General features: G+C 41.6%; 1 protein-coding gene across 9 annotated transcripts in view; it reads left to right on the top strand.

Annotated features, from left to right (window-relative positions):
• Window positions 1-25,698, top strand: part of SRPK2 (SRSF protein kinase 2) — a 237,020-nt gene that overhangs the window by 184,374 nt on the left and 26,948 nt on the right. For 8 of the 9 annotated variants that reach the window (XM_082631887.1, XM_082631886.1, XM_082631894.1 and 5 more), the window contains 8 exons: window positions 6,985-7,093; window positions 8,026-8,113; window positions 8,337-8,424; window positions 10,822-10,928; window positions 21,278-21,443; window positions 22,568-22,593; window positions 24,050-24,296; window positions 24,902-25,384. In XM_082631887.1, coding sequence (XP_082488013.1) covers window positions 6,985-7,093; window positions 8,026-8,113; window positions 8,337-8,424; window positions 10,822-10,928; window positions 21,278-21,443; window positions 22,568-22,593; window positions 24,050-24,296; window positions 24,902-25,384 — 1,314 coding nt within the window. The remainder of the gene's footprint in view (window positions 1-6,984; window positions 7,094-8,025; window positions 8,114-8,336; window positions 8,425-10,821; window positions 10,929-21,277; window positions 21,444-22,567; window positions 22,594-24,049; window positions 24,297-24,901; window positions 25,385-25,698) is intronic. The other variant, XM_082631888.1, reaches the window with a different exon arrangement.

Below are 25,698 nucleotides of genomic sequence, written 5' to 3'. Positions count from 1 at the left end.
TCTATTCATTCACAATGCCATACAGTTAATCCATACTTTAATCCTAGTCATAAAGAAAAGGCGCACACATTTTAGCGGCGGGGTGAATACTTAGTCGTGGTAGAGTAGGAAGAGCGCGGTGCTGAGAATCCAGCAGAGCCCGGTTCTAATCCCGGCGCTAAGGCTTCCGTCCTGGGGGACGCTGGCCGGCCGGTGAGCAGCCTCGCCCCGCCTCCGACCCGCGTTCGATAGAAGCCATAGCACAGCGTCCCCGTGTTGCTGCCTTAACTGACACCCTGAATGCCACGAGCCTAGAGCGGGCCCTGAGCAGGCTTCTCATTTCAGCTTCCCCTTCAACCTCCTTTTCAGAGTTTGTTTCGGAGCGCTTGGGGTCCCGCCCACATGCGTTTTCCAGTCGGGCTGCAGGGCCTCTCTCTCCTGCCCCCTAGCGGTTGGAGCTGGTCTCCGCCTGCTCTGTGATTGCCTGGTCGTCCAGACAGCTGCTCTCACCACCACACCTTTGGAAGGAGTAAGAAAGAGGCAGGTTAAAAATAACGTTCTTCTTTATTGTGGAAATTCTCAAACGTAAAGTAGTTTTGAAGGGATAATATAGGGAATTCCTGCATTTCATCTATTTTAGCATTGTTGAGGAATGACTTACATTTTCTCTCTTGCTTTATTATATACATGTGTGATGTATATGCATTTTTCTTTTGCTGCATTACCTAAAAAGAAGTTAAAACATCATGACATTTTACTTCCCAAATTCTCAGCAAACATCTAAGAAAAAGTGCATTCTCCTATTGTGTAACCATGATATCATTGTGTTACACTGAAGAAAATGCATTATTCTGTAACGTCATCTAAAATTCCTTTCTTATTTAAATTTACCTAATTGTCTTAAGAAATGACTTTAACACGTTTTTTTCCTTTTTAAATTTAGAACAGTTAGCATTTACCCATTACATTGCTTATTATGCTTCATTAATCCTTTTACTTTTTTTTTTTTAATTTATTTTTTTGGGGGGGCTTCACTACATGGCTTGCAGGATCTTAGTTCCCCGACCAGGGGTTGAACCCAGACCACAGCTGGGAAAAACGCCAAGTCCTAACCATTGGACCACTGGGGAAGTCCCATTCCCATCTTTGGTTAGATTTATTCCTGTGTGTGTGTGTGTGTGTGTGTGTGTGTGCGCGCGCACATATTTCATTTTTTTAAACTTAATATAATCAATCAATTAATTAATTGATTATTTTGGCTGCACCAAGTCTTAATTGTGGCACACAGGATCTTTAGTTGTGGCATTCAATTTCTTAGTTGCAGCATGTGGGATCTAGTTCCCTGACCAAGGATCGAACCCAGGCCTCCTGCATTGGGAGCACGTGGAGTCTTAGCCACTGGACCACCAGGGAAGTCCCTTAAGTGTGTGTGTGTGTACACAGACATTTTATATATATTATATATGTATATTTTATATACATTATATATATGTGTGTGTGGTTTTTTTTTTTGGCTGTGCTGGGTCTTCTCTAGTTGCGGCGAGCAGGGGCTACTCTTTGTTGCGGTGCATGGGCTTCTCATTGCCGTGGTTTCTGTTGTGGAGCTCGGGCTCTAGGTGCGCAGGCTTCAGTAATTGTGGCACGCGGGCTCAGTAGTTGTGGCCCACGGGCTTAGTTGCTCCACGGCATGTGGGATCTTTCTGGACCAGGGCTCGAACCGTGTCCCCTGCATTGGCAGGCAGATTCTTAACCACTGCGCCACCAGGGAAATCCCTAAGCCTGTTTTTAAGATTTCAGTTTCACATTGTTTATTGCTGGTATGTAGAAATACAAATGATTATTATATCTTGAGTTTATATCCTGCTACTCTTCTTCACTCATTAGTTTTAGTAGCGTTTTTTGCAGCTTCCTTAAGCTTTTTCATGTAGACGATCAGGTTGTCTTTGAATAGAGAGGTATGTTACTGCATGCAAGTTCATGTCCCCGACACACAGCGAGGCCAGTCAAGCAGAAACGTCGAGTTTGAGAAACCTTTCAAGTAGAGAAAGGCTTATTGCAGGGCTGAGCAAGGAGAACGGGTGGCTCAAGCTCAAAAAACCCCAAAACTCTCTGAGAAATTTCAGCAATGCATTTTTAAAGGAAAGGTAAGGAAGGGGCGTCCCAGGGTATGTGATCAGCTCGTGCCCAGTTCTCTGGTGGGTTGATGATGATCACTCCTTAGGCAGCAGAAAGTCTGGGGCTTACTGCTCATGATTATCAGGTGGTTAATTTCTAACATTTGTTGGTGGTTTTAGCATCTGAAAAACTCAGGAAATATGCATGAGATACTATTATCTGGTACTTCAGAGAGGAGCTGCTGCAGAGGCTATGGGGGAGGGGCCGGTCCTGGGAAGGCCCCATAGGCTTCTGCTGGGCTATGGATAGTTCTTCTTACTTTCCAGTCTGGATACCTTTTTATTTATTTATTTTGTCTGATTGTGCTGACTAGAGCTTCCAGGCCAGTGTTGAATAGAAGTAGGGAGAGCAGGCATACTTACCTCGTTCCTGATTTTAGGTGGGGAAAGCATTCAGTCTTTCACCATTAAGACTGATGTTACCTGTAGATTTTTTATAGATGTTCTTCTAGTCCTGCTTTGTTGAGAATTTTCATTGGGAATGCATGTTGGATATCGTGAAATGTTTTTTGTATGTTTGTTGATCTGCTGTATAGTTTTGCTTTTTTTGAGTGTTAATTATGGTGAATTACATCTGTTGATTTTTTAATTTTTTTTTTTTTTTTTTTTTTTTTTTTTTTGGCGTTACGCGGGCCTCTCACTGTTGTGGCCTCTCCCGTTGCGGAGCACAGGCTCCGGACGCGCAGGCCCAGCGGCCATGGCTCACGGGCCCAGCCGCTCCGCGGCATGTGGGATCCTCCCAGACCGGGGCACGAACCCGTGTTCCCTGCATCGGCAGGCGGACTCTCAACCACTGCGCCACCAGGGAAGCCCTGATTTTTTAATTTTAAACAGGTTTTCATTCTTGGAATAGACCCTACTTGGTCATGATGTATTATCCTTTTTATATGTTGTTTAATTTGAAACATCACCATCAGAGGGCTAAGAAACTTGGGTCAGTGAAAGAAAATGTTACTTAATATTTTTTGCTAGAAAATAGAGACTTTGCTGAAAATTCTTCCAGACTGTTGTCTGTGAGAGAGTTCTGAACTTTCGATTTACTGTTCAAATTGAACCTGTTTTTTGCTCAGCAAGCAAAAGGGAGTCATCTTTATCTTGGCCAACAATTCCCCCAAAACAGCTAAGAAGGATAGTTTCAGAATTGTCTTCTTTGAAGCCTTATAAATGGTATAGGTAGAGCTTTTTTTTGGGTGTGCTTGGGAGATAGGAGTCAGAGTGAACTTAAAAATTGCTTAACAGGGCTTCCCTGGTGGCGCAGTGGTTGAGAGTCCGCCTGCCGATGCAGGGCACACGGGTTCGTGCCCCGGTCCGGGAGGATCCCACATGCCGCGGAGAGGCTGGGCCCGTGAGCCATGGCCGCTGAGCCTGCGCGTCCGGAGCCTGTGCTCCACAATGGGAGAGGCCACAGCGGTGAGCGGCCCGCGTACCGCAAAAAAAAAAAAAAAAAAAAAATTGCTTAACAATCCATGCTTGCTCTCATGTATTTGTAATCCAATCTAATATTTACTTTTTAAGAATAAAAGAAAAACTTTGGGGACTTCCCTAGCAGTCCAGTGGTTAGGACTCTGCACTTTCACTGCTGAGGGTGTGGGTTCAATCCCTGGTCGGGGAGCTAAGATCTTGTAAGAGTTGTGGCACAGCCAAATTAAAAAAAGAAAAAGAAGAAAACTTTTAAGTGATAAATGCATGCTTTTTATATTAAATAGTATAAGTAGTGAGGTACAGTTGTATCAACCAAACCCCTAGGTCAAGGTAGTCCTCAGCTGCTGGACCCTTCCTGGTTCTCTGCTTGATGCCATCAGCAGGGTCCTTCTGTGGCATTGCTGTTGTCCTGTGCTTCTGTACTGACTGATGGTGAAGAAGCAGGAGGAGGGGGCCTTGTCTAGTCTTTGGCTGGTCTTAGGATTTCTTTTGTGTGGACAGTGTTGTGGGCCAGTGTTGTGGGTATCCTCTGCTAATAGCCATCGTGGCATGTGTTGTTTGCTAATTTGAGGGAATTGGAGAAGACTATCCGTTTTCTCTTAATTCCCCGGATGTTGAATCGGTTGGTGTGGTCTGCTGTGGGGAGATGTGCTCCGCCCTCTGGCAGCCTGAGTGTTAGTTACCGTTCTTTGAGAAGAGATTGAAAAATGTTCGGAAAGACTGTCATTTCCTGTAGAAATCTGGGAGTTAGGATGTGACAGTAATATGGACTGCAGATTTGAAATTGTGTACGTCAGATTTTCAAAATAAAAATTAGGATATGTTTGGGACTTCCCTGGCAGTCCAGTGGTTAAGACTCCACACGTCCAATGCAGGGGGCGTGGGTTCAATCCCTGGTCTGGGAAATAAGATCCCACATGCTGCGTGGCAAGGCTAAAACAAAACAAAACAAAACAAAACCATCTTAGGATATGTTTAGTGCTTTCAGTTGTTTTTATATTTGTGTTTAAGTTACTTTTATGCACCTTTTGTTAGTTGGCCTATTTTCTGGCACAATATTCTCAGTGTGAGGGCTCTTGGAATAACTGGACTAAGTAATTTCTTTTGTTCAACTTTCAGTCCCGTTGAGAAAAGGAACGGCTGTTCTTATGCGGTGATTACACTGGAACTAGTGCTTGTCTATCTTAGCTCACATGTACACACTCTGGCTGTTCAAGAATTCAAATCTGAAACCTATAATAGCGGTGCAGGGTTTTTCTCTTTTTGCATAATTAAATTAGTTGTAAATTTAGAAACCTTCATGTTAGCAATAATATGCAATTAAGTGGTAAGTAGCTTTCAATTAAACTATCAAGTGTCCCTGTTTAGTAAGACCAGGAAATGGTCTTCTGGGTATTAAAAACGGAGTGCATTTCTTACTGGTGAACAGAGTGTGGTGGGCTTTGGAGTCAGACCCAGTTTCCAGCCCTGAACTGACTGCTTACTATCTCTGAGACTTTTGCCCACTTCAGCAGTGTAGAAATAATAACACATGTTGTAAGAAACAGTAGACATGAGTGTTTCCTAAATACTTTGTGCTGTGAAATGTGGCTAGTTCCTTGAAGAAATGGTTTTGTGAGCAGACCTGTCTGGAATTTGTAGCGTCTTGTTCTCTTGGAGGTTCCCACTGTGTGTTAAGACACTGGGCTCTGAGAACCACTTTGGTCAAGAAATCTGCTTGCTTTGTTCAGCTAAGCATTTCCCAGGCAGAACTTCTCCCTTCTTCCTTCCCCGCCCCTGCTCCCTCCCCTTGTGGGGAGTCTGCAACATGTTTCAGTTTACTTTTGTTTCATGGATCCTGGTTTTGAAAATAAAGTGCCTAGCACAGTATCCCGAATTTTACTTGAATAATGGTCAATTTCTTTTCGTCCTTTTCATTGTTAATTTGAATGACTTAAACACTGTGTTGTGAACTCAGAGCCCACTTTAATTTTGGTTTAGCCTTGTATGTAAGTAATAAGCCATTTTCTCTTCCAGTTTTATTGAGATGGAATTGACTTAAGCACTGTGTGAGTTAAAGCAGTACAGCCTAACGACTTGACATCTGTATATTGAGAAATGATTACCACAATAAGTTTAGTTAACACCCATTCATTCATTTAATAATTTGCTATATTTTGTTCCTAATTTACTATTTCAGTTCATGTCTTTTTTTTTTTTCAGTTCATGTCTTTTGCCCAAATTGTTGTTATAGACTTTGATATTAAAATCCAGGAAAAGCAAGTGTGGTATGAGAGTAAGAATTGTAGAAAGTTAGTATCTGCTCAAATTCCTGCTTTACTAATTCAGCACAGTTTAAATATTCGTCCGCATTCATAACACTTCTTGAACTGCTACTCCTGGCCCTCTGTTAGATATAGTGGAGGATGTGATTTAGATGCTTCCTGCTTTGAGCCTCTCAACACTAGGCATGAAACATCCATGTCTTTCTTGAGTGATTTGTAAGAATTCTGCAGAGGTAAAAAGTGAGAACATTTTTGCAATAAATAGAGCAGTAGATGTTAAAGAATGAAATGTAGAAAAGTATTTTTATTTTTTTAAGGAAATAATTGGAAGAGATAGAGAAAACGAATAAAGTAAAATAGAGATAAAAAGAATAAAAGAGTAATTTAATATCCAGAGATGTTTGCTGCTAACATCTTATCTTCCCAGACTTTTTCTTGTGTGTTTCACAAAAAATGGTATCATATTACGCATGCTACTTTGTGCGCTGCTTATTTTATTTACGATGTCAAGTGAAGGTCTTTTAGATGCCTGTGAAGCGTCCTTACCTCCCCAAGAGTCACCCTTAACACTGGGTGCTCTCTCTTGCTCTCCATCCTGTTTCCTGGCAGGAGCTTTAGGCTGTGGAAGAGTGGTGAGAGCAGCAAGTTCTTTTGGTGGGTAGAGTGTCGTATATTATGTAATTCCTTGTTGGCTGTGCATAAACTCTGGTGTATGCAGAACTATGCCGAGTCCGCATCCTTGGTTTCGGTGAGATGTGTTATGCTGACCCCGAAAGATTTGCGTTTAACTTGTTGCTTAGAAAAAAAAAGATTGTTTAGAAATGTCAAGAGCTAGAATATACATATTATGTACAGCTAGACTTACAGATAAAACCTCCCGTTATTGTTACAGCGTGCTGGGTGGTTCATTGCTTTTCTAAGTTAAATTAAAAAAAAAAAGCCTAAAAGAAAGACATAGGGGGCATTTTTCTCTTGATGAAAGGTAGTCTTGAAAAAATGTTGTATTATTAAACATGTTTTTAAATCTGATTTTATTATTTAGAGTTTTATTTAATGGTATCAGGAACTGACAAGGAAGAACGAGTTTCCATGACTAGTTTTCTGAAATTTAATTTTTTTTCTTTCTTTCTTTTAAATAATAAAAGGTGGCTATCATCCAGTGAAAATTGGAGACCTCTTCAATGGCCGGTATCATGTTATTAGGAAGCTAGGATGGGGACACTTCTCTACTGTCTGGCTGTGCTGGGATATGCAGTAAGTGTTCCTTGTCATTTGTGCTTTTTTTTTTTTTTGCGGTACGCGGGCTTCTCACTGCTGTGGCCTCTCCCGTTGCGGAGCACAGGCTCCGGATGCGCAGGCTCAGCGGCCATGGCTCACGGGCCCAGCCGCTCCACGGCATGTGGGATCTTCCCAGACCGGGGCACGAACCCACGTCCCCTGCATCGGCAGGTGGACTCGCAACCACTGCGCCACCAGGGAAGCCCCATTCGTGCTTTTGATTCCTGGTCTGGGTCAACCTCGTTATTTTACAACAAGCTAAGGCTGAGGAGCACACCTGCTTTTGTTGTGGCATGTAAAGCGCACGGCACAGGCCTGCCCCACCCCAGACTTTCCCTTCTCACTTTGAAGTTCATTTGCCTGTCATCTTTAAATATTAATTTTCTTCTGCCTTTATATCTGAGGCTTATTCATTGTAATGGCACAAACTCGGGTCATATTGTTTTTCTAGTAATTCATCCATACCAGAAAAAATGCAAATATAAAATAATGTTTAGGCCTTTCCAGTCCGTGGTTTTCAACTTTTTTTGAAAGCCATGACCCATAATATGAACCTGCATCCTTAGAGTACACGTACACATGTGTAGTGTGTGTGTGAATTGAAACAAAAGTGTTATAATACTTGATCTTAACCATATGTGATGAACTCTGACATCTCTCTAGTCTACTTGATTTTTATGAGGACAAAACAGAAACACAAAGCAAAGAAGAGATTGACACATGAACCCACTGCTGTACTGTAACCCCACAATTTGAAAAGTACTATTTCAAAGGAAAGCTTATTGAAAGTTGCTATTTATTGGAGTTTATTACAGTTCATTATGATGTCTAGTTTATTAGTCTAGTTTATTAGAGTTATTATAAATGATCACTTCTGTTAAAACTTTTTTAATGCGTTTTTTTTTAAGGGGAAAAAGATTTGTTGCAATGAAAGTTGTAAAAAGTGCCCAGCATTATACAGAGACAGCCTTGGATGAAATAAAATTGCTCAAATGTGTAAGTACTACAAAAATGCGAATGATATCAGAAAGGTTAATGATGAAATTTCACAGAGGGATTTTTCTGGGTTTTACTAAGTTAATTGAATTTATTATTTGTAAGTTCAAATACTGAATCTTTTATTTTTTTACAACATTTATTAAACAGTTTTGGTTGGTACAATGGAAATGACTTTCAGTCTTAAACACTTCTGTTCTTGAATTCATTTATCTCTCTATAGGTTCGAGAAAGTGATCCCACTGACCCAAATAAAGACATGGTGGTACAGCTAATCGATGACTTCAAAATTTCAGGCATGAATGGAATACGTATCCTTTCTGACGGTTCTGTTGCTTCCTAATGGCTGAGTTATACTCTAGTTTTTCTTTTTACTTTTAAAAAATGGAAATATTTTAATCCCTATACACTTCTGTTTGCTGTTTCACTCTCCACATGCAGCCTCTAGCATCTTCATGTTATATGATTCTTGAAAGATTCTTAGTTATAAGGTGAATTGTTCCTTTTGCTTTTTGAATAGGGAGGCCTTAGTTCTGATTCTGGAAAAGAAGTGTGTCTTACAAGTGGAGCAAGGGCATCTCATGACCTCCCTTTCTCTTTTGAGGCTGTCAGTTTTAATTGGGCTGCTGTTGTATTGTTTGCATGCTTAGTAGTTTTGGGGGAGGGAGGGCCCAGGAGGAAGTGAATGGGGGTTGTGCGGAAGGAGCTCTTGTCTTATCTTTACCCTCCTTCTGCCCAGGGCATTGGTAAAGGGCAGCCGCAGGGGTCGCAGTGACAGCAGAATAACCTGTAGCTCAGAGCTTTTGGCGCAAGTGGAGAGAAGAGATAATGCCTTTAGTTTCCAGAATGCTGTTTCCGTCTTTTAATATTGGATCCTCTGAGATAGCCCTGTATGGGCCTGATCTAAGCAATACCTTCATTCCCCAAGGTTCAGGAGGACCGAACCGTGTATTCATTATCTTGTGACTGGTGAGTGCCGGGTGTGTGTCAAGAGCCAGGCCCTTCTCCTCCTTCCTGATCTTTTATTCTTTCCTTTATCATGTTTGGAACAGATGCAACATTTTGATATTTGACCTGTTCAAGCTCCAGAACCTGAGGACAAAGCCTTCTCCCAGCTTACACCCCAGAATGATAGCCTGTTTCTGCATCTACTAAGTCTTAATCCCATAGGGAAGCACTTTCTTCACACCCTGTGTATTTGAGGAGGTTTTTATATTCCTTCTAGAGATCAGATTTGAGGATACTAGCAAGTTCCGGTGACTGCTGATGTGACCTCACCCTTTGCCTCAAGATCCTTTCTGCTAGCTGCAAAGTGCATTTTCCCCTCTTGATAGATAGAAAGATAGAGCTGGTCCTTCTCTGCCCCTGGTCTCCAAGTGAGCCTGTTTGTTTATGTGCAGGCAGGGCAGCCCTTCCTCTTGCATCAGATCTGGGAGGCAGTCCTTAAGACAGCTGATAGAGAGAGGGTTTCTTTGGAGCAAACACCTGATTTGTAGGTAAATGGAGGTGTTTTTTTTTGATATATATTGAATACATTCCAGTGGCTATTTCTACTGTTAAGTAGTCCAGATTTGTCAATGCTTTGAGAACACTCAGGTCATAATTTAGAAGCCTTGGGCTTCATCTCTATGCCTGCTACTAACTTTAGACCTTAGTTGCCATTTTTTTACTGAGCTTGGGAAATAGTAAGGAACTTCTAGCTTTAGATCATCTATGCGTAAGTCTGTCGCACATATGCTGTCCAGTGTCATAGAAATATTTTTCTTATTTTTATTAAAGATATTTAAAGCAATAGTTACTATGATGATGTGGTAGATCCAGATATTTAAAAAAAATATTAACTCATCTGACCTTCTTATAGGCCTGTATATAGGTCTCCAGGGCTGAACAAAATATTCTCAAAGGGTTTCAGAGCCATTCAGAATCTTTCTGTATGAATGACATGAATATATTTATATGAGGGACTTTGGTGGCTCACAGTTCTGGAGGGTCAGTGGTTGACTAGAATTTCTATTAAAAACAAAAACAAAAACGAAACCCAGATTCCTGAGATTTCATTCTTATAGGTTGGTCTTAATGGCCATGCCATGTCTTAAATTGTGATCATACATTCTTAAAAACTTAAAAACTTAAAATTGATCCAGTGACCCAGTGAAAGATATTATTGAAGGAAAAGATCACATGTCTTCCCTGTGTTTGGTAAATTTCTGTTTTATAAAGTGTTTTATGTGATGTATAGGATAGAAATTTAGGTAGGCAGGCAGGACACTTAAGGCAGGAGAGTTCTCTATTCTTTTCCTCATCAGTTTCTGTGAGGTTTCTGTCCTGCTCATTTTCGTTAAGGCTGATTGTCAGGAGAAGTGTGCTTGAGAGCGCGGGTAAGTGTGGGGTTGCGTCATGACTCTACCACCTTTGGGTGGTGTCAGGCAGGAGGGTTCTTTAAACTCCCCGAGGTTTACTCTCCTCATTCCTTATGTTGTTATGAGTACACATTAAATCATATATGGCACATGGTAGGTACTTAGTACGTGTTAGATCTTTCTGTTTAGGTGAGGAACAGCAGATGACCACTTTTGGTATTACTGATAGTATTGAAGTTGCATTTTATAAAGAAATAATTGTTTTGCCAAGTGCCACAATGATGCTGCTTTTAGTAATTCCGTCACTGCAGGTAATGTATCCAGAAATGATCCTTAACCCTGTCCCAGATGTCTGCATGGTCTTTGAAGTGCTTGGCCACCATCTCCTCAAGTGGATCATAAAGTCCAACTACCAAGGCCTCCCAGTACGTTGTGTGAAGAGCATTATTCGACAGGTGAGGCTTATGACGGCAGCCCCCAGCTCCCAGTACCTAACTGGCTAGCCTTTCAACACGAATTCCTGTTTTAAAGAAAACAAACAAACAAAAAAGAAAAACAAAAAAAAAATGCACAAACTCATATCTCTCTCTCTCTCCAGTTTTAGAAATAAATACATATATCACAGTGCATAACATTTTGAACTTATTAAATCAATTTTGTATTTAGTTAATGATAAGCCCTTCTGTCTTGTAAAGGGAGTAATATGTAAACGTCAAGCATATATATCTTTTGGCATATGGATCTTTTTTCAGGTAAGTGATACAGTAAAATGAGAAATTGTTTCATCCATTATCATTACTACAAAATGTCCCACTTAGTTCCTTAGAAAATAATACAGAAAAAGACATATAATGTATTGTGTTTATTTGCTATTTCTAAGTATTTGGATGAAGGATAAATGGAAGGTAATTTAAGGAATGTTTAAGTTATATGTGGAGTATTGTATTTGTACTTCGTTCAATTGCCTTGACAATAGAAAACCTTCCGTTAGTGTGTGGTTCGGTGTGGATGCTGCAGCAGATATTTATAGAATGGAAGTATACACATATGGAAGATTTCCTTCTAATTAGAAATGTTTACCAGATTCAGTTTTCTGCATGGAACATACCAGTCTTTGACTCATTGCCCTTAGAGCCTAAATTAGGAAAGTTGCAGATATGCTTTATTCTGGATTACCTATGCTGATATAATGGATAATTACCATGCATATTTCTGCAGAGTAAGTAATAATCGGAGGTTGCTTGGTTTGCTTGAGAAGACGACTAGTTGGTTTGAGGCCCTTCCTTGTCCCCAGGCCCAGAGCTTGAGCTAGACCTGCCTGGGGGTTCTAGACCTGAAATACAAACCTTGATCCATAATTCTTTTTTTTTTTTTAATATTTATGTACTTATTTGGCTGCATTGGGTCTTATCTGCGGCACGCAGGATCTTTTGATGAGGCACGCAGGCTTCTCTAGTTGTGGCATGCGAACTCTTAGTTGTGGCATGCATGTGGGATCTAGTTCCCTGCCCAGGTATCGAACCCGGGCCCCCTGCATTGGGAGCCTGGAGTCTCATCCACTGTGCCACCAGGGAAGTCCCCTGAAAAAATTTAATTATCCAATTTAAAATTTCTGATTTATCTCTGATAAATCCTGGAAATATTAAAAGATTTACATATTTTAACAAAAAGCAAATAATTTCAGAAATAACAGTTCAAATGTATATCACACAGGTTCTCTCATTCCTTTGAACCCTATCCTTTCAAAGATGTCTGCTGTTGCTCTAGGTGTCACCATAACTCAGGCTTGGCAGCGTTGGGAGAATGCGAATTAGCAGATGAACCGTCGATATTTATTTTGTATTCCAGAATAGAAAAACAGAATCTTGCCTTACTTAGCAAGTAAAAGAGGCTTTAACTCTAAAGATGAAATTCTTGGAGTTTAATGGAACTTTAATGCATACTTAGTGAATGAACAAATGATTTAATGAATGTGTTATCTTCACTTTAATTCATGTACACCGTGCCTTAGAGAGTAAGAACTCTTGTAGTGTTTTATTGGTTTCAAGATGGAATTTTGATTTTATGTAGTCTGCACTTAGTTCTTGTAGGTAGTGTTAATAGAAGCTTTGTTTTGCTCTGGTGTCAACTCATCTTTAATTTTAAGAAAAATATCATGAAATCTGGATTTTTTCCCCCTAAACTTGTAACTTTCAAAGTAGTAAATTGTTCTATATCCCAGGTAATAATCTCTATGTCTGAATTTCCCTTCATTCCCTTTGATCCATCCTATGGGTTCAGTACTTTTGACTTCTGGGTAGTACTGGGAAGATCCTTTATGAATAGACCTACTTGGCTCTGTTACTCCCCATAACACGACAAGGTAGGCCAGCTTTCTAATGTTCTCTCACTGTGTGGCCTCCTTCCCCTTTGAAGTCCGCTGTAGCTGGCTGTGTTTCACTCACCCCTGTTGCTGTCTCCCACCACGCCCCCTGGTCACCTCGCCGTCCATCCCTCCTGGCCATGTATGTTTCTCCTGTTGTTCCTGAACTAAGGTTCAGGTCCTTATCACCTCCGGCCAGTACCCTTTCACAAGCTTCTCTCTGTCTACTCTCCCAGAGTCCAGCCCATCTTATTCTACTTCCACACGTCAGTTTATTCTCTTTTCTGTTGGCAGTTACTTTCCTAAGTAAAACTTTGTTTTAACAGTTCGTATCCCCATCTAGAAGCCTTTAGTGGCTTTCCATTGCCTGTTGTTGAAGACTAATATTGTTGGCTTTCATGAAGCAATGTATAGAGTGATAAAGAGCTTGGGTGTTGGTGTCAAATACAGTTCTTTGTGTCCATGGGTTCAGCTGACCATGGATTGAAAATATTCAGGGAAAAAAATTCCAGAATGTTCCAAAAAGCAAAATTTGAATTCGCTGTGCAGGCAGCTATTACGTAGCATTTACACTTTATTTACAATTATTTACATAGTATTTACATTGTATAAAATATTGTAAGTAATCTAGAGATGATTTGAAGTATGTGGGAGGATTGTGTAGATTACATACAAATACTGCCCTTTTATTATAAGGGACTTGAGCATCTGTGGATTTTGGTATCCACGAAGGGTGGGTAGGTGCCCTGGAACCAAACCCCTGCAGGTTCTGAGGGACAACTGTATACCCTACTCTAGCGAAAGGACTTTGGCCAAGTTACTTAATCTCTTTAAGCCATAATTTCATCATGAATAAATTGAGAATAATAATGGTACCTTCATTATTAGATTATTGTTAAGATGTAAAGGGATACTGCTATTAATTCAGTGCTTACTATGTGCCAAGCATAGTGCTAAGTATTTTGCAAAGTTTGATGCATTGAATCCTCACAGTAAGTCTATGAAATAGGTATTTTTACTGTCTTGTCTTTATGGAAGTGGAACTGAGGTTAGGTAACTTGGCCCTAGTCAAGAAATAACAACTGTATGTGGTGGAGCAGGAATTCAAGCCCAGGTAGTCTGGCTTCGGAGCACATGCATTTACCATTTTCCCAAGCAGCAAATAATATCTTTGGACTTGTACTCAGTTTATGTCCAATAAGAGTTACATCATTGCTCTTCTTGTGAACCTGTTTAAGGTCTTCTACCATCTAGGGAAAGCCCGTATTTCCCCTTAGAAACCCCGATTCAGCTCTTACCTCCTGGCAGGTAAATTTTTCCCCATTAATTAATTAATCGTTTAAGTAGGTATGACTTGTTAAGTGTCCTTCAGGTACACAGTTTCCCTTCTGGAATCAACCAAGTTATGGTTTTCTTATGAATATTCAGAGATGTCCCAAGCATTTATAAACACATGCTGTTTTACCAGAATTTTTATACATAAATTTTTACTAGTTTTCTGTAGGGTATTTAGAGAAAGTACGCACTTTGCCATTTTTTAAGCTCCACATCTTTGGTTTATTTCTTTTGTCCTAGGCTGTAGAAAATAACATTCTTTCTATTCTACCCATGTTTATAAAGACTCAGCCAAAATTCCACTTCTGTGATAAAGGCTTCCCATTCTACCCTAGTTAAGAGCAATATTTCTTCCCTCCTTGGGGAAGGATGGCTGCCGCCTACACTTGGTCCTTTCTTAATTATTGCAGGGTCTTAAAGTGTAGGCCAAAGTTTCTCAACCCTGGCACTGCTGACATTTTGGACTGGATAGTCCTTTCTTGTAGGGACCTGCCCTGTGCGTTGTAGGTTGTTTAGATGCATCCCTGGCCTCTGCCCTCTAGATGTCTGTCTCAGCCAGGACCACCCCAGCAATGACACTTAAATATTTCTGAACTTTGTGAAATGTCTTCGAGGAGGCAAAATTTCCTTTTGCTGAGAACCACTAGAATAGAGGAAAGTGTAATGAGTACACTTAAGTCTTGTCAGTAGACTTAATTTCACATTCTAACTTGGCACTTACTACTTTGTGACCCTGATCAAATCACTTAACTTCTGTAAGCCTGTGTCTGCATTTGTCACATCAGGATGATAATGCATAATTTGTGGCTTTATTGTGCAGGTGAGTTTGGAGGGACTGCTGATAAAGCTTCCAGCTTGTGACCAGCACAGAGTAGCCGTTCTGTCTCCCCAACTGTATATTCTGAGCACTGGGAGCCCCAGATCACGTGTTGTAGGTTTCACATCTCTTTGTAGCTTCCTTCACATCGTGGGAAGTCAAGAAATGTTTTTGAGAGGTTAGCTTTCCCTAAATGAAAGAAGAAATGTATGTTCCTCTTATTCTTGCTGTACAAAGTGGCTGACCTTTCTGTGAACTGAAGGGTTTGTAGATAAAGGTTCCCACTTATTTTTGAAAAGTCGCAGCACAGTTGAATCACTTGCTTTTCCAGGGTTTCCTATACACTATTATCAATCTTTTCATCAGTTCTTAACTGTCCTTGTTTCGCCCTGGTGACCTTGTGCAGGGTCAGGAAGGGCCATCCGTCGGTTTCTGGTGATCGTGTGAGGACACCCCCTTGCCTCCCCCAGGCTGCTTCTCTGGCCTCAGGCGTGGGGTGTATTTGCCCCCCAGCTTTCATTTCTTTTTCTTTAAAAATCAGCTTTATTGAAGTCTATTTTATGTGTAGCTTTTATTTCTAAAGCCGAAAGAAGAAAAAGGGTGCTGTGTGGTCAGTGTTTGTTATTTATGGTGCATTCAAGGTGTACCACAGGTGATGGGGTTCTAAAATGCTGTTGCTGTTCTTTATTACTTTTTTAAACTAATTAACTTATTTATTTTGGCTGCGTTGGGTCTTCGTTGCTGCGCGCGGGCTTTTTCTAGTTGCGGCGAGCGGGGGCTACTCTTCGTTGCGGTGCGCAGGCTTCTCATTGCGGTGGCTTCTCTTGTTGTGGAGCACGGGCTCTAGGCATGCAGACTTCAGTAGTTGTGGCAGTGGGCTCAGTAGTTGTGGCTCGTGGGCTCTAGAGCGCAGGCTCAGTAGTTGTGGCGCACGGGCTTAGTTGCTCCACGGCGTGTGGGATCTTCCCGGACAAGGGCTCAAACCCGTGTCCCCTGCATTGGCAGGCAGATTCTTATCCACTGCGCCACCAGGGAAGTCCATGTTGCTGTTCTTTAAACGTGGCTTTTATTTTCTTCTGTACTCGAAAGGGTAGCCGATATTTTACTTTTTAAAACCTTATGGTTTAATTCGTTGCCCTTTCCAGAAACCTTGTGAAGAAGTGGCTGCTTGCCGTTAAATGAAGCTTGGTAAGGGCAAGGCTCTGATTTTGGTGACTTAGCTACGATACGTAGGTACAGCGTGTAGCCCTGGATTTTTGAATTATCGTTACTCTTTCTGTTATCATGCTTGTCACTAACATTTATTATGCTCTTTCAGGCATTCACAGTTTTAAGTGCTTTCTTTGTATTATGCTGTCTATTCCTCACCACAGCTTTGTGAGGCCAGAGGTGTTCTTACCTTCACTCTGAGGAAGGTGTTAAAAGTTTTCCCCAGGGGCTTCCCTGGTGGCGCAGTGGTTGAGAGTCCGCCTGCCGATGCAGGGGACGCGGGTTCGTGCCCCGGTCCGGGAGGATCCCACATGCCACGGAGCGGCTGGGCCCCTGAGCCATGGCCGCTGAGCCTGCGCGTCCGGAGCCTGTGCTCCGCAACGGGAGAGGCCACAACAGTGAGAGGCCCGCGTACCGCAAAAAAAAAAAAAAAAAAAAAAAGTTTTCCCCAGGCCCACAGTTACTGTGGGGAATCGAGACTGGGACACAGGTGGTGCAATCCAGAATCCACGCTCTTGACTGCTGGGTGGTGTGAAATGTCTGCATAGGAAGACTGGGGAGCATTTTAAACGATAGCATGTCTTGTGAAGAGGATGCATTCATGTCTCTGTTTGTGGAAATGGTTTACTTCTACGTTTGTCTACACTTAGTATTTATTTACCATTTAAATGATCTCACTGGTCCTTTTGTCAATGAATGCATTATGATCAAGCCAGTATTGTTCAATTTTAGAATAGAAAATTAATTTTAAGTTGGTAAACATTTTTATGTTCTTGGATTTGATCAGTGTGGTAGTATATATGATTCTGTACTAACTTGGAATTCTCCTCCTCAAAATGTTGGGTATGCAGCTCAGAAATTCGGGGAAGTCGCTTCCTTCAAGGGAGTTGAGCCCCTTTCCCAGCTCGTTCCTCTGTGCTTCCTCAGTGCTGGGCGCAGTGTCTTATCTTTCATCCTGACGATGTTCACGAGTGAAGTACAGCTGCTGAATTTTCTCATAAGTTCTCACTAGTCAGAGTTAGAGAGAAGGAGGAGCAGGGGGCGATTTCGGGACAGAGCGGGTGAGGACGGTGTCCCCTGGCTCTGGTCCCCTGTGATTGAGGCAGGTGTTCGCCACGCTTCTCCATTCAGTCTGGCATGTGCTCGTCTGAGCAGCGTGTAGCAGTTACCTCCTGTCCGTCCTAGTGAGGACAGAGATCCGGTGGGTGCCTTCGCTTTCCGGTAGCAAAGCTTCTGGCTTGAGGAGAGCCCTCTGCTGTCTTGCTCCACCCCTGTGAGCATCAGCGGCTCGGAGCAGTGCTGCCGGTCTGGTTCCCACCCCCACCCCGCGCGGCATCACAAGGCCTCGCCCCACATGTCTGCTCGCCCTGTGTCCTTTGTTAAGGTGCCCACGTTGTGACCAGAGTCAGGAGACAGTGTGGACAGTTGCTGTCCTTGTGTTCCTCTGTGCATTTTGGACTTTGGGAGGAAGCTCACTCTGGGTGGCCGGCAGGCCAGGGAGACCCCTTCACGCGAACCCTCCACAGCGCTCCCAGCTCCCTCCCTCCTTTTATGTCTGCGACAGGACCTGTTTCTAGCGCGCGCCGAGGTGAAGAGCCAGCTGATGTTGTCAGCACCGTAACACACAGTCTCTGACACGGTTCATAGGTGCCTAGAAAGGAACGTTGGAGACTGTGCTGACCAAGCCCTTGTTTTCTGGCTGAATTTGAGGTCAGGGGAGGGGAGCCATAGCTGGTCAGTTCCAGAGCCGGGTCTCCTGGCTCCCAGCCCGGACTCTGCCTGCAGGTCTGCACTGCTGCTGACTCGCATGCAGAAAACGGGCCCCGCCCTGGGGTGTGATCTCCGTCCCCTAGGTGGGATGCAGCCGCATCCCTGGCCCCTCTGTGGCTACGCTGATCGCCCGACTCCTGGTCAAGCGGATGGCAGCCGAGGATCTCTGCAGCCTGTGCGGCCTCCTGCTGGTGAGGCTAAGTATGGTTTGTAGGCAAGAGAGACACATGCTGTGATAAGACCAGTGAGGCAACTGAGGTCTATCCTGGGGCATGAAGCTTGCTTGAGTCATTGATTATTGTTTTTCATTATCATAATTATTCAGTGTAAATGGTTGTAAGATTGCCCATCATTATTGTTTGATTCTGGATTCTGGGGTGCTGAATTGCTTTAACTTCACTGGCTGAGAACAGAAATACTGTTTTTGAAAATAAAACCATTCTTCTTATAGCTAAAGATTTTTTTTAAAATATATTAGTCTAGAATTAAAAGGATCAGAGTTTTATCAGGTAGAGCCCATTCATATTATAGATGGGAGAAATGAAACCCAGAGAAATTTAATAAGTGACTTAGAAATTTAATAAGTTATGGTTATTAAGTCAGTATCAATGCAAGTCTTCTGACTTAGTTCATTACTACCATTTAGTTTGAATTTCCTGTGAGCTAGACCTTGTATCTGTGAGTTTTCCATACATTATTTCTAATTCTTACCATATTTCTGTCTAATGGATATGTTCCCCCTTTTATAGATATGAAAATGGAAGCTCAGGCAGCTTAAGTACCTTGCCTAGTGAATGAGTGATTGAGCAGTAATACAGGAGTGGTCTGAGTCCCAAGGTCATGATTTAACAATGCTCCATGCTGTCTCTTAACTGTTTCCTTTAAGATTTGTGTTACCTTAATTAACTTAATTGATCCTGGTTGATAGTCTGTTCCTTATGTTCATTGTCAGACACAAGCTGTGCTTCTTGAGGAAGGTTAACCCAGTTGAGTGCAACAGCCAGTATTAAAAATCTGGAACCTTAAATTCTTACTGAGAACACTTTGCTCCTCTCAAGTACCTCATTGTCATTGGAATTCATTTAACACCTTTGGATACTGGATCACATTAACTCTTACCTGAGTAGCTTCTCACACAGTAAAACAACCTAAGAACTATGAAAGAACTAAGGTGAAAAGTTAGGAGCAACTTGTGCATGGGTGGTGGTGAAAAGATATTTTTGGAAAGATGCTGACATTTTAACTTTGAGTTAATATTTGATGATTGAAATGAAGTTTCAGTTGGAATAATTTAAAACAGTTTAAAGTTTCTAAAAGCTCTTAATTCCTTTTACTTCCGCAGGCTGGAAGTCATCAGTGTACCTGTCCATTAATTTCTTGTACTTCTCATAATTTCTCTTGTTATTCTGACATAAAAACTCCACATGATATTTCAGTTTGTTCAAAGAAGATACGTGAATGCCAGTGAATAACATACAGGCTCATTGGATTGTGTTCCCTTCAGGATTATAACCTATTCTCTATGGAAATATATAATGATCTCTTTCTTCCTATTGGTTCTTTGACATTTTAAACATAATTTAAACATATTCTAATCGAAGTATTATCTAAAACATTCAATATTAATTCTAAGGTAAAAAGTCAAGGCCCAATGGAGACAGGGAACTTCTATTGCTATGTGTCAAACATCTAGAACGGTGTATGGTCTGTTACAGGAGCTCGACTGTTGTTCAGTCAGTGAAGTCATGTAAAAGTATTTCCTAGGAAAAGTTTTTTTAGATATGTGTGAGGATTTTCATCTTGTTTAAGAGACAGGTCTCCCTTTCATTTTCTTCTGAAACCTCTTTCCCTTGACTTACTAATGTTTTGCCGTCTGTTAAGATTGTTTAGCCAGGAACTCAAGGTAGACAGGAGCATTGGGTTTTTTGCTGAGAACTTGTCAGAGCTGATTGATATTATATATCTTCTGCTTGTCTTTTTCTCACTTCCTTGTCTAGTGTCGTCAAGGCCCCTAAATGACTTAAAATGTTTGAATGAGGATGTTTATCAAATGTTAATGTTTATTGAGCTTACAGAGTTTCTGATGTATGGGAACATGAACTGTATTTTTTAAATATTTTTTTCCTTATGGAAAGAATTGAAACAGTTTCCCTCTAATGAAAATAATTCCAGAAAAACTTTGGCCTTGCATTTAGGTCACCATACTCTGTAATTTTTGTGATATATATGATATGTATATGATATATATAATAAGTACATGAGTATCTTGGCTTAGCATTTTCTTTTAGTTCAGTGCTATAGTGTTGCCTGGATACCAGGGCTATTTAATCCTCCTTTCTTGCAATATTAAAAATGTACACACATCTTTAGCCATTATGGGAATGCAGATCAATGAGATACACACTTCACACCCAGTAGGGTGACTAAAATAAAAAGACAAGTATTGGCCATGATGAAAAAATTGGAATCCTCGCACGTTGCTGATTGGAGTGTAAAATGGTGCAGCCATAGTATAAAACAGTTTGGCAGCTCATTGAAAGGCTAAATATAGAGCTACCATATGACCCAACGACTGCACTCCTAGGCATATACCCAAGGAAAATAAAAAACATATGTCCACACAAAAACTTGTACATGAATGTTCATAGCAATATTATTTATAATAGCCATAAAATGGAAACAAGTCAAATATTCATCAAGTGAATGAAATGTGGTATTTTCAATGGAATATTATTTGGCATTTAAAGAAATGAGGTATTGATACCTGCTACCCTTGGATGAACCTTGAAAATACTGTGCCAGTTACAAAAGACCACACTCTGTTATCATTCCACTTATATAAAATATCCAGACCCAGCAAAGTAGACTAGCGGTTGCCTAGGGCTGGAGGAGTTGGGAGGAGAGGGGGAGTGACAGCTAATGGGTGTGCAGTGTTTCTTCTTTGTGTGATGAAAATGTTCTAAATTAGATAGTGGTGAGGGCTGTACATCTAGAAACCATTGAATGGTACTCTTAAAAGGGTGAATTGTGTGACACGTAAATTATATCTCACTGAAGTTGTTATTTAAAAGAGTATATGTATAGATGCATTTGCTTCCATGAGCATAAATTATCTCCAGGATGATACACATTGCTTGCTTCTGGAAAAGAGCTGGGTTCCTATGGGGGCCGGGGTGGGAGGAAGATTTTTACTAAAACCCTTTGTATCCATTGTATTTTGTGCCTTGTAATGATTTTAACTATTTTACAAACAGATGTTAAATAATAAAGGTATTAATAAGTCATCTCTCCTCTTGATTTCACATGATCAGGTCCTTCAGGGGTTAGATTATCTACACAGTAAGTGCAAGATCATTCATACGGACATAAAGCCGGAAAACATCTTGATGTGCGTGGACGATGCGTACGTGAGACGGATGGCAGCCGAGGCCACCGAGTGGCAGAAAGCGGGCGCCCCTCCTCCTTCGGGGTCTGCAGGTGAGGGGCTGAGCCAGCTTTGAGAGCCTGCCAAGTTGTACACTGGGGGCAGTTGAGTCAGATGTGTATGCATTAGGGGCTTTTGTAAGCGTCTGATGACTAGAAGCAGCTAGACCTTTTTCTTGAGCAGGAAAATGCCCCAGTTAAGTTGTACTTTAATGTTTGAACTACTTTGTCCTCCCTTAAAAGGTTATTGAATTCTTACCTGCTGCTGCATCTCCTTGGAACACTGTCCTGTGTTGCCCACTTCTCTGCAGAGGAGTGTCTGTTATGGCAGGAGGTCTCACGTAACTGACGTTCAGTCGTCAGAGTGCTTCCTTGACTCCAGTGAGCACAGCTACATCAATCTGAGTCTAGCTGGTGGATTTAGAATTAGTTTCAAAAGACTTCAGGGTGGGAGAAGACCAACTGACTTGAGTATTGGTGTATGTAGTTTTATTTCTGGTTTTCGCAGTGTCGTGGCGACAGTGAAGTGTGGACGTTGCTTTCACCCTCTCTTCACGTGCTGTCTGCCCTAGTGTGTTGCCAGGCAGGCACGAGGACTGCAGGGCAAAAGCCCTCTGTCTGCCTGGGGCTCTTGGGACATGCACCACTTCTGAATCTCGTTTTCTAACATCAGGGTGTTTTTTAGGTCACGGAACCATAGTCTATCAAGCTTCTGACACTGGCCAAGTCTGTTCATGTGATTTCTAGAATATTTGCCGCAGTATTGGACTTAACTTTAGTTGTATAAACTTGTGAAATAGTTTTCAAACATAGTTGTGTAAGTGAATTGTTCATTCCATTGTCTTTAAACAAATTTGGTTGGATGACTCTTCTCCATTTTCTTATCAGTCAGTGCTTTGGGATTGTCTGTTTTTGAAATGAATGCATATTTAATTTTAGATAAGTCAGAGAAATGACTCCATATGAACCACTATGGCTTTGCCTTTTAAGAGCCAATCATTTGTTTGAGTTGGATAAACTTTAGGTCTCTCTGATTCAGAAGTTTAAATATTTAACGGTTGTTGAAGTTGCATAGCCATTAAAAGAGAGTAGTTATTTCATTTTACAGTTCAGATTACCTACATAGAGATAAGTATCTATTTCGCTCTAAATGTTCATTTTATTTTGTTTTGTTCTAGTGAGTACTGCTCCACAGCAAAAACCTGTAAGTACTTACACATATACTTGTATTCACCTCCATGTCAAAAGTGACTATTCATTATTGAACTTTTCGAATTGTAACATTAGTTTTTGTTTCTTTCTGCAACAATTTTTCATTATGGATTGTTTGGGGGAATTGGTTGTGCATTTTTTTGTTCCGTTCTCAATCACAGATGTTGTAATGTATTTTAATATAAAAGACAGTCATGTTTATAAATGCTGGGTATCCTTGATTATGTAAGACAATATTTGGATAAGGTGAAGTGATTTTTAGAGTTGGGGGATAGTTAGAGTGGTCCCAGATTTTATCTTTGTTTTCCTCGTGCACTTTCTGGAGTGCTCTTGGCTGAGTCTGGTAAAATGTGAGGTTATAGAGATAGGGTTTTAAGAGTGATTGTTCCAAAACCACTTTATATTATTTCTGATCTGCCTCTAAGTTACCTGTTTTTCTGAAGCTGCTGTTCTGATTTTTTTACTTCCAGGTAGTACTCAAATATGAAAGAGTATTATCTTTGTGGTCCTGTCAAAATGCTGAGTGTGAGCAAATGAAACAAGCTGTTTGGAATTAAATCCTACCGCAGCAGAGCTAAACCTGGCTTGGTTCCAGTCAAGCATAGAAAAAATATATATATATATGTCTTGAGTTGATGGGTCATCTACAAGTTTTAAAAGATGTTTATGAACCAAAAGGTTTTGGAAGGAAATGTGCAGAACTTCAGAGTGCTGCCAGCAGCCCTCAGTTTGGAATGGAAGTCCTAGTAGGAGAGGGAGCTGTAAGAATTATTCCACCTGGCCTGCTGGGTTCTGCTGTGGCTTGAGCAGCTTGTTTTGATTACTGATTCTGTGGAAGACTGGAGGCTCTCGTTGCCAGTACTTTCCAAGTCAGCTCACCATGATTGGAGGCAGAATGAAACCATGGCTTTTTCTTTTTTCCCTTTACTTCACGTGCTCATTTTTTACAGTTCCTGCAGTCTTGGCTGTTGATAACAGCTCAGTGTGTGAGACCCAAACGCAGACAGTGCTGTTGACCAAGAAACACCTGATTTGGCAGCAGTTGAGTAAGACAGTTAAGGAGAGGGGACACTGTTACTTTATAGACAGGCAGCAGCAAATAAAACTTGCAAGAGGTGCTTCTTGTTTAAAGTCAAGAGTATCTCAGCATATTTAGTTCTTCTTAGAGTTTAAAGGGGAAAGACTTGCTGGATTTACGCTATATCCCTCTGAGGGCAAGACCTGGTGGTAGTCCCGTTACGTGATATTAGCACTGGTTTCTTTTTTTCTGGTTTTGCTGTAACCCTAACCGTGATGTGGATCTCATGTCTGGGCATGTGATTTTAACTGAATGCGACCTGAGAAAAACAGCCTGTGTTGGTATTTGCCATGCTGCCAGCACTTACGCTGTTGCGTAGTGCTTTAAAAAGAAGCAAACTGACCTGTGGTATTTTCTTAACATGTTGTAGATAGGAAAAATATCTAAAAACAAAAAGAAAAAACTGAAAAAGAAGCAGAAAAGGCAGGCTGAGTTATTGGAAAAGCGCCTGCAGGAAATAGAAGAATTGGAGCGAGAAGCTGAAAGGAAAATCATAGAAGAAAACATCACATCAGCTGTACCTTCCAATGAGCAAGATGATGAATACCACCCAGAGGTGAAACTAAAAACAGCAGGATTAGAGGAGGCAGCTGAGGGTGAGACTGCGAATAACAATGGTCAGTGGACTCTGGAGACAGGGCTGCATAGGAGCCCAGGAGCTCCCACAGTAGGACCCGCCAGGTCACCATGCAGGGTGACTTGGTGCTGCGCTGATGCTTCAGACAGGAGGGTGGTTCTCTCCAAGGCCTTGTTGGAGAGCGTGGGGAGTTGTCTGGTACTTGCTTTGTAAAACGTGTGCCAGACATATGTTAATATTTCAAAATAGTTTTTTTTTTTAATGTCAAACGTCTGAGAAACACCGTGACTTTATCTTGCTAATGATTGTCCTTCATTTTGTAATTAAGCTTTTACTTAACAGTAATGTACCCTCAGACCTTTTCTGAAAATTATAGAGGAGAGGGTAGAAATGGAAGTACAGCTCCATTTATGCCCATTTTCCCTAAGAGCTAACTTGTTCTAAGAAGAGTAGGCCAGTTATTTAATAAATGAAAGATAAGATTTAGAGTACCTAAAGATTTTACCCTGAGGGCCAAGAGGTGTCTGCTCTGTAGCACATGAAGTTAGCACGTTCGAATTTGTCTCTTGTTGGAGGAGATAAGTGCCTACTGCACTCCGTTAAGGAGAGAGACATGTTCTCATTCTCACCCTTCAACTTTTTAAGGCGAAGCTGAGGACCAGGAGGAGAAAGAAGACACTGAAAAAGAAAACACCGAGAAAGATGAAGATGATGTCGAACAGGAATTCGCGCACGTAGACCCCACTTGGATGGAATCACCCAAAACCAATGGCCATATTGAGAATGGCCCATTCTTACTGGAACAGCAGCTGGACGACGAAGACGATGATGAGGACGACTGCCCAAATCCCGAGGAATGTAACCTCGACGAGCCACATGCAGAAAGCGATTACACATGTAGCAACTCCTACGAACAATTCAACGGTGAATTGCCAAATGGGCGACATAAAATGCCCGGGGCCCAGTTTCCAGAGTTTTCCACCTCGCTGTTCTCTGGGCCCTTAGAACCTGTGGCTTGTGGTTCTGCACTTTCTGAGGGATCCCCGCTTACTGAGCATGAGGAAAGCAGTCCATCCCATGACAGAAGCAGGACAGTCTCAGCCTCCAGCACCGGGGATTTGCCAAAAAGTAAGTGTCCCTTCCCATCCGGTGTCTGCTTTCAGTGGCCCCGGTGTCATACCCTTGACACACGCCGTGAAGGGAATTGGCTGGCGATGGTAGAGCCGTGTATGTATGCGTTAACCATGTCCATTTTATTACTTTTGTACTCATGAATAAGTTAGTGTAATTTTGAATATATTCTGTGCCACTAGGCTTTCTCCTGCTCTTTGCATATCAGATCCCGTTTCTGAGTTTTGTTCCTTCTTCCTGTCTTTAGCTAGTGATCATACATTTGCAGAAACCTTCCAAGCCAAGCGTCTTACCCCTGTAGCTTTTTAGCA

This window comes from Mesoplodon mirus (assembly GCF_964341445.2).
Source record: "Mesoplodon mirus genome assembly, chromosome: 9".
NCBI lineage: Eukaryota > Metazoa > Chordata > Mammalia > Artiodactyla > Ziphiidae > Mesoplodon > Mesoplodon mirus.
The sequence above is the reverse complement of the archived record's forward strand: the minus strand, read 5'-3'. Positions and strand labels throughout refer to the sequence as shown.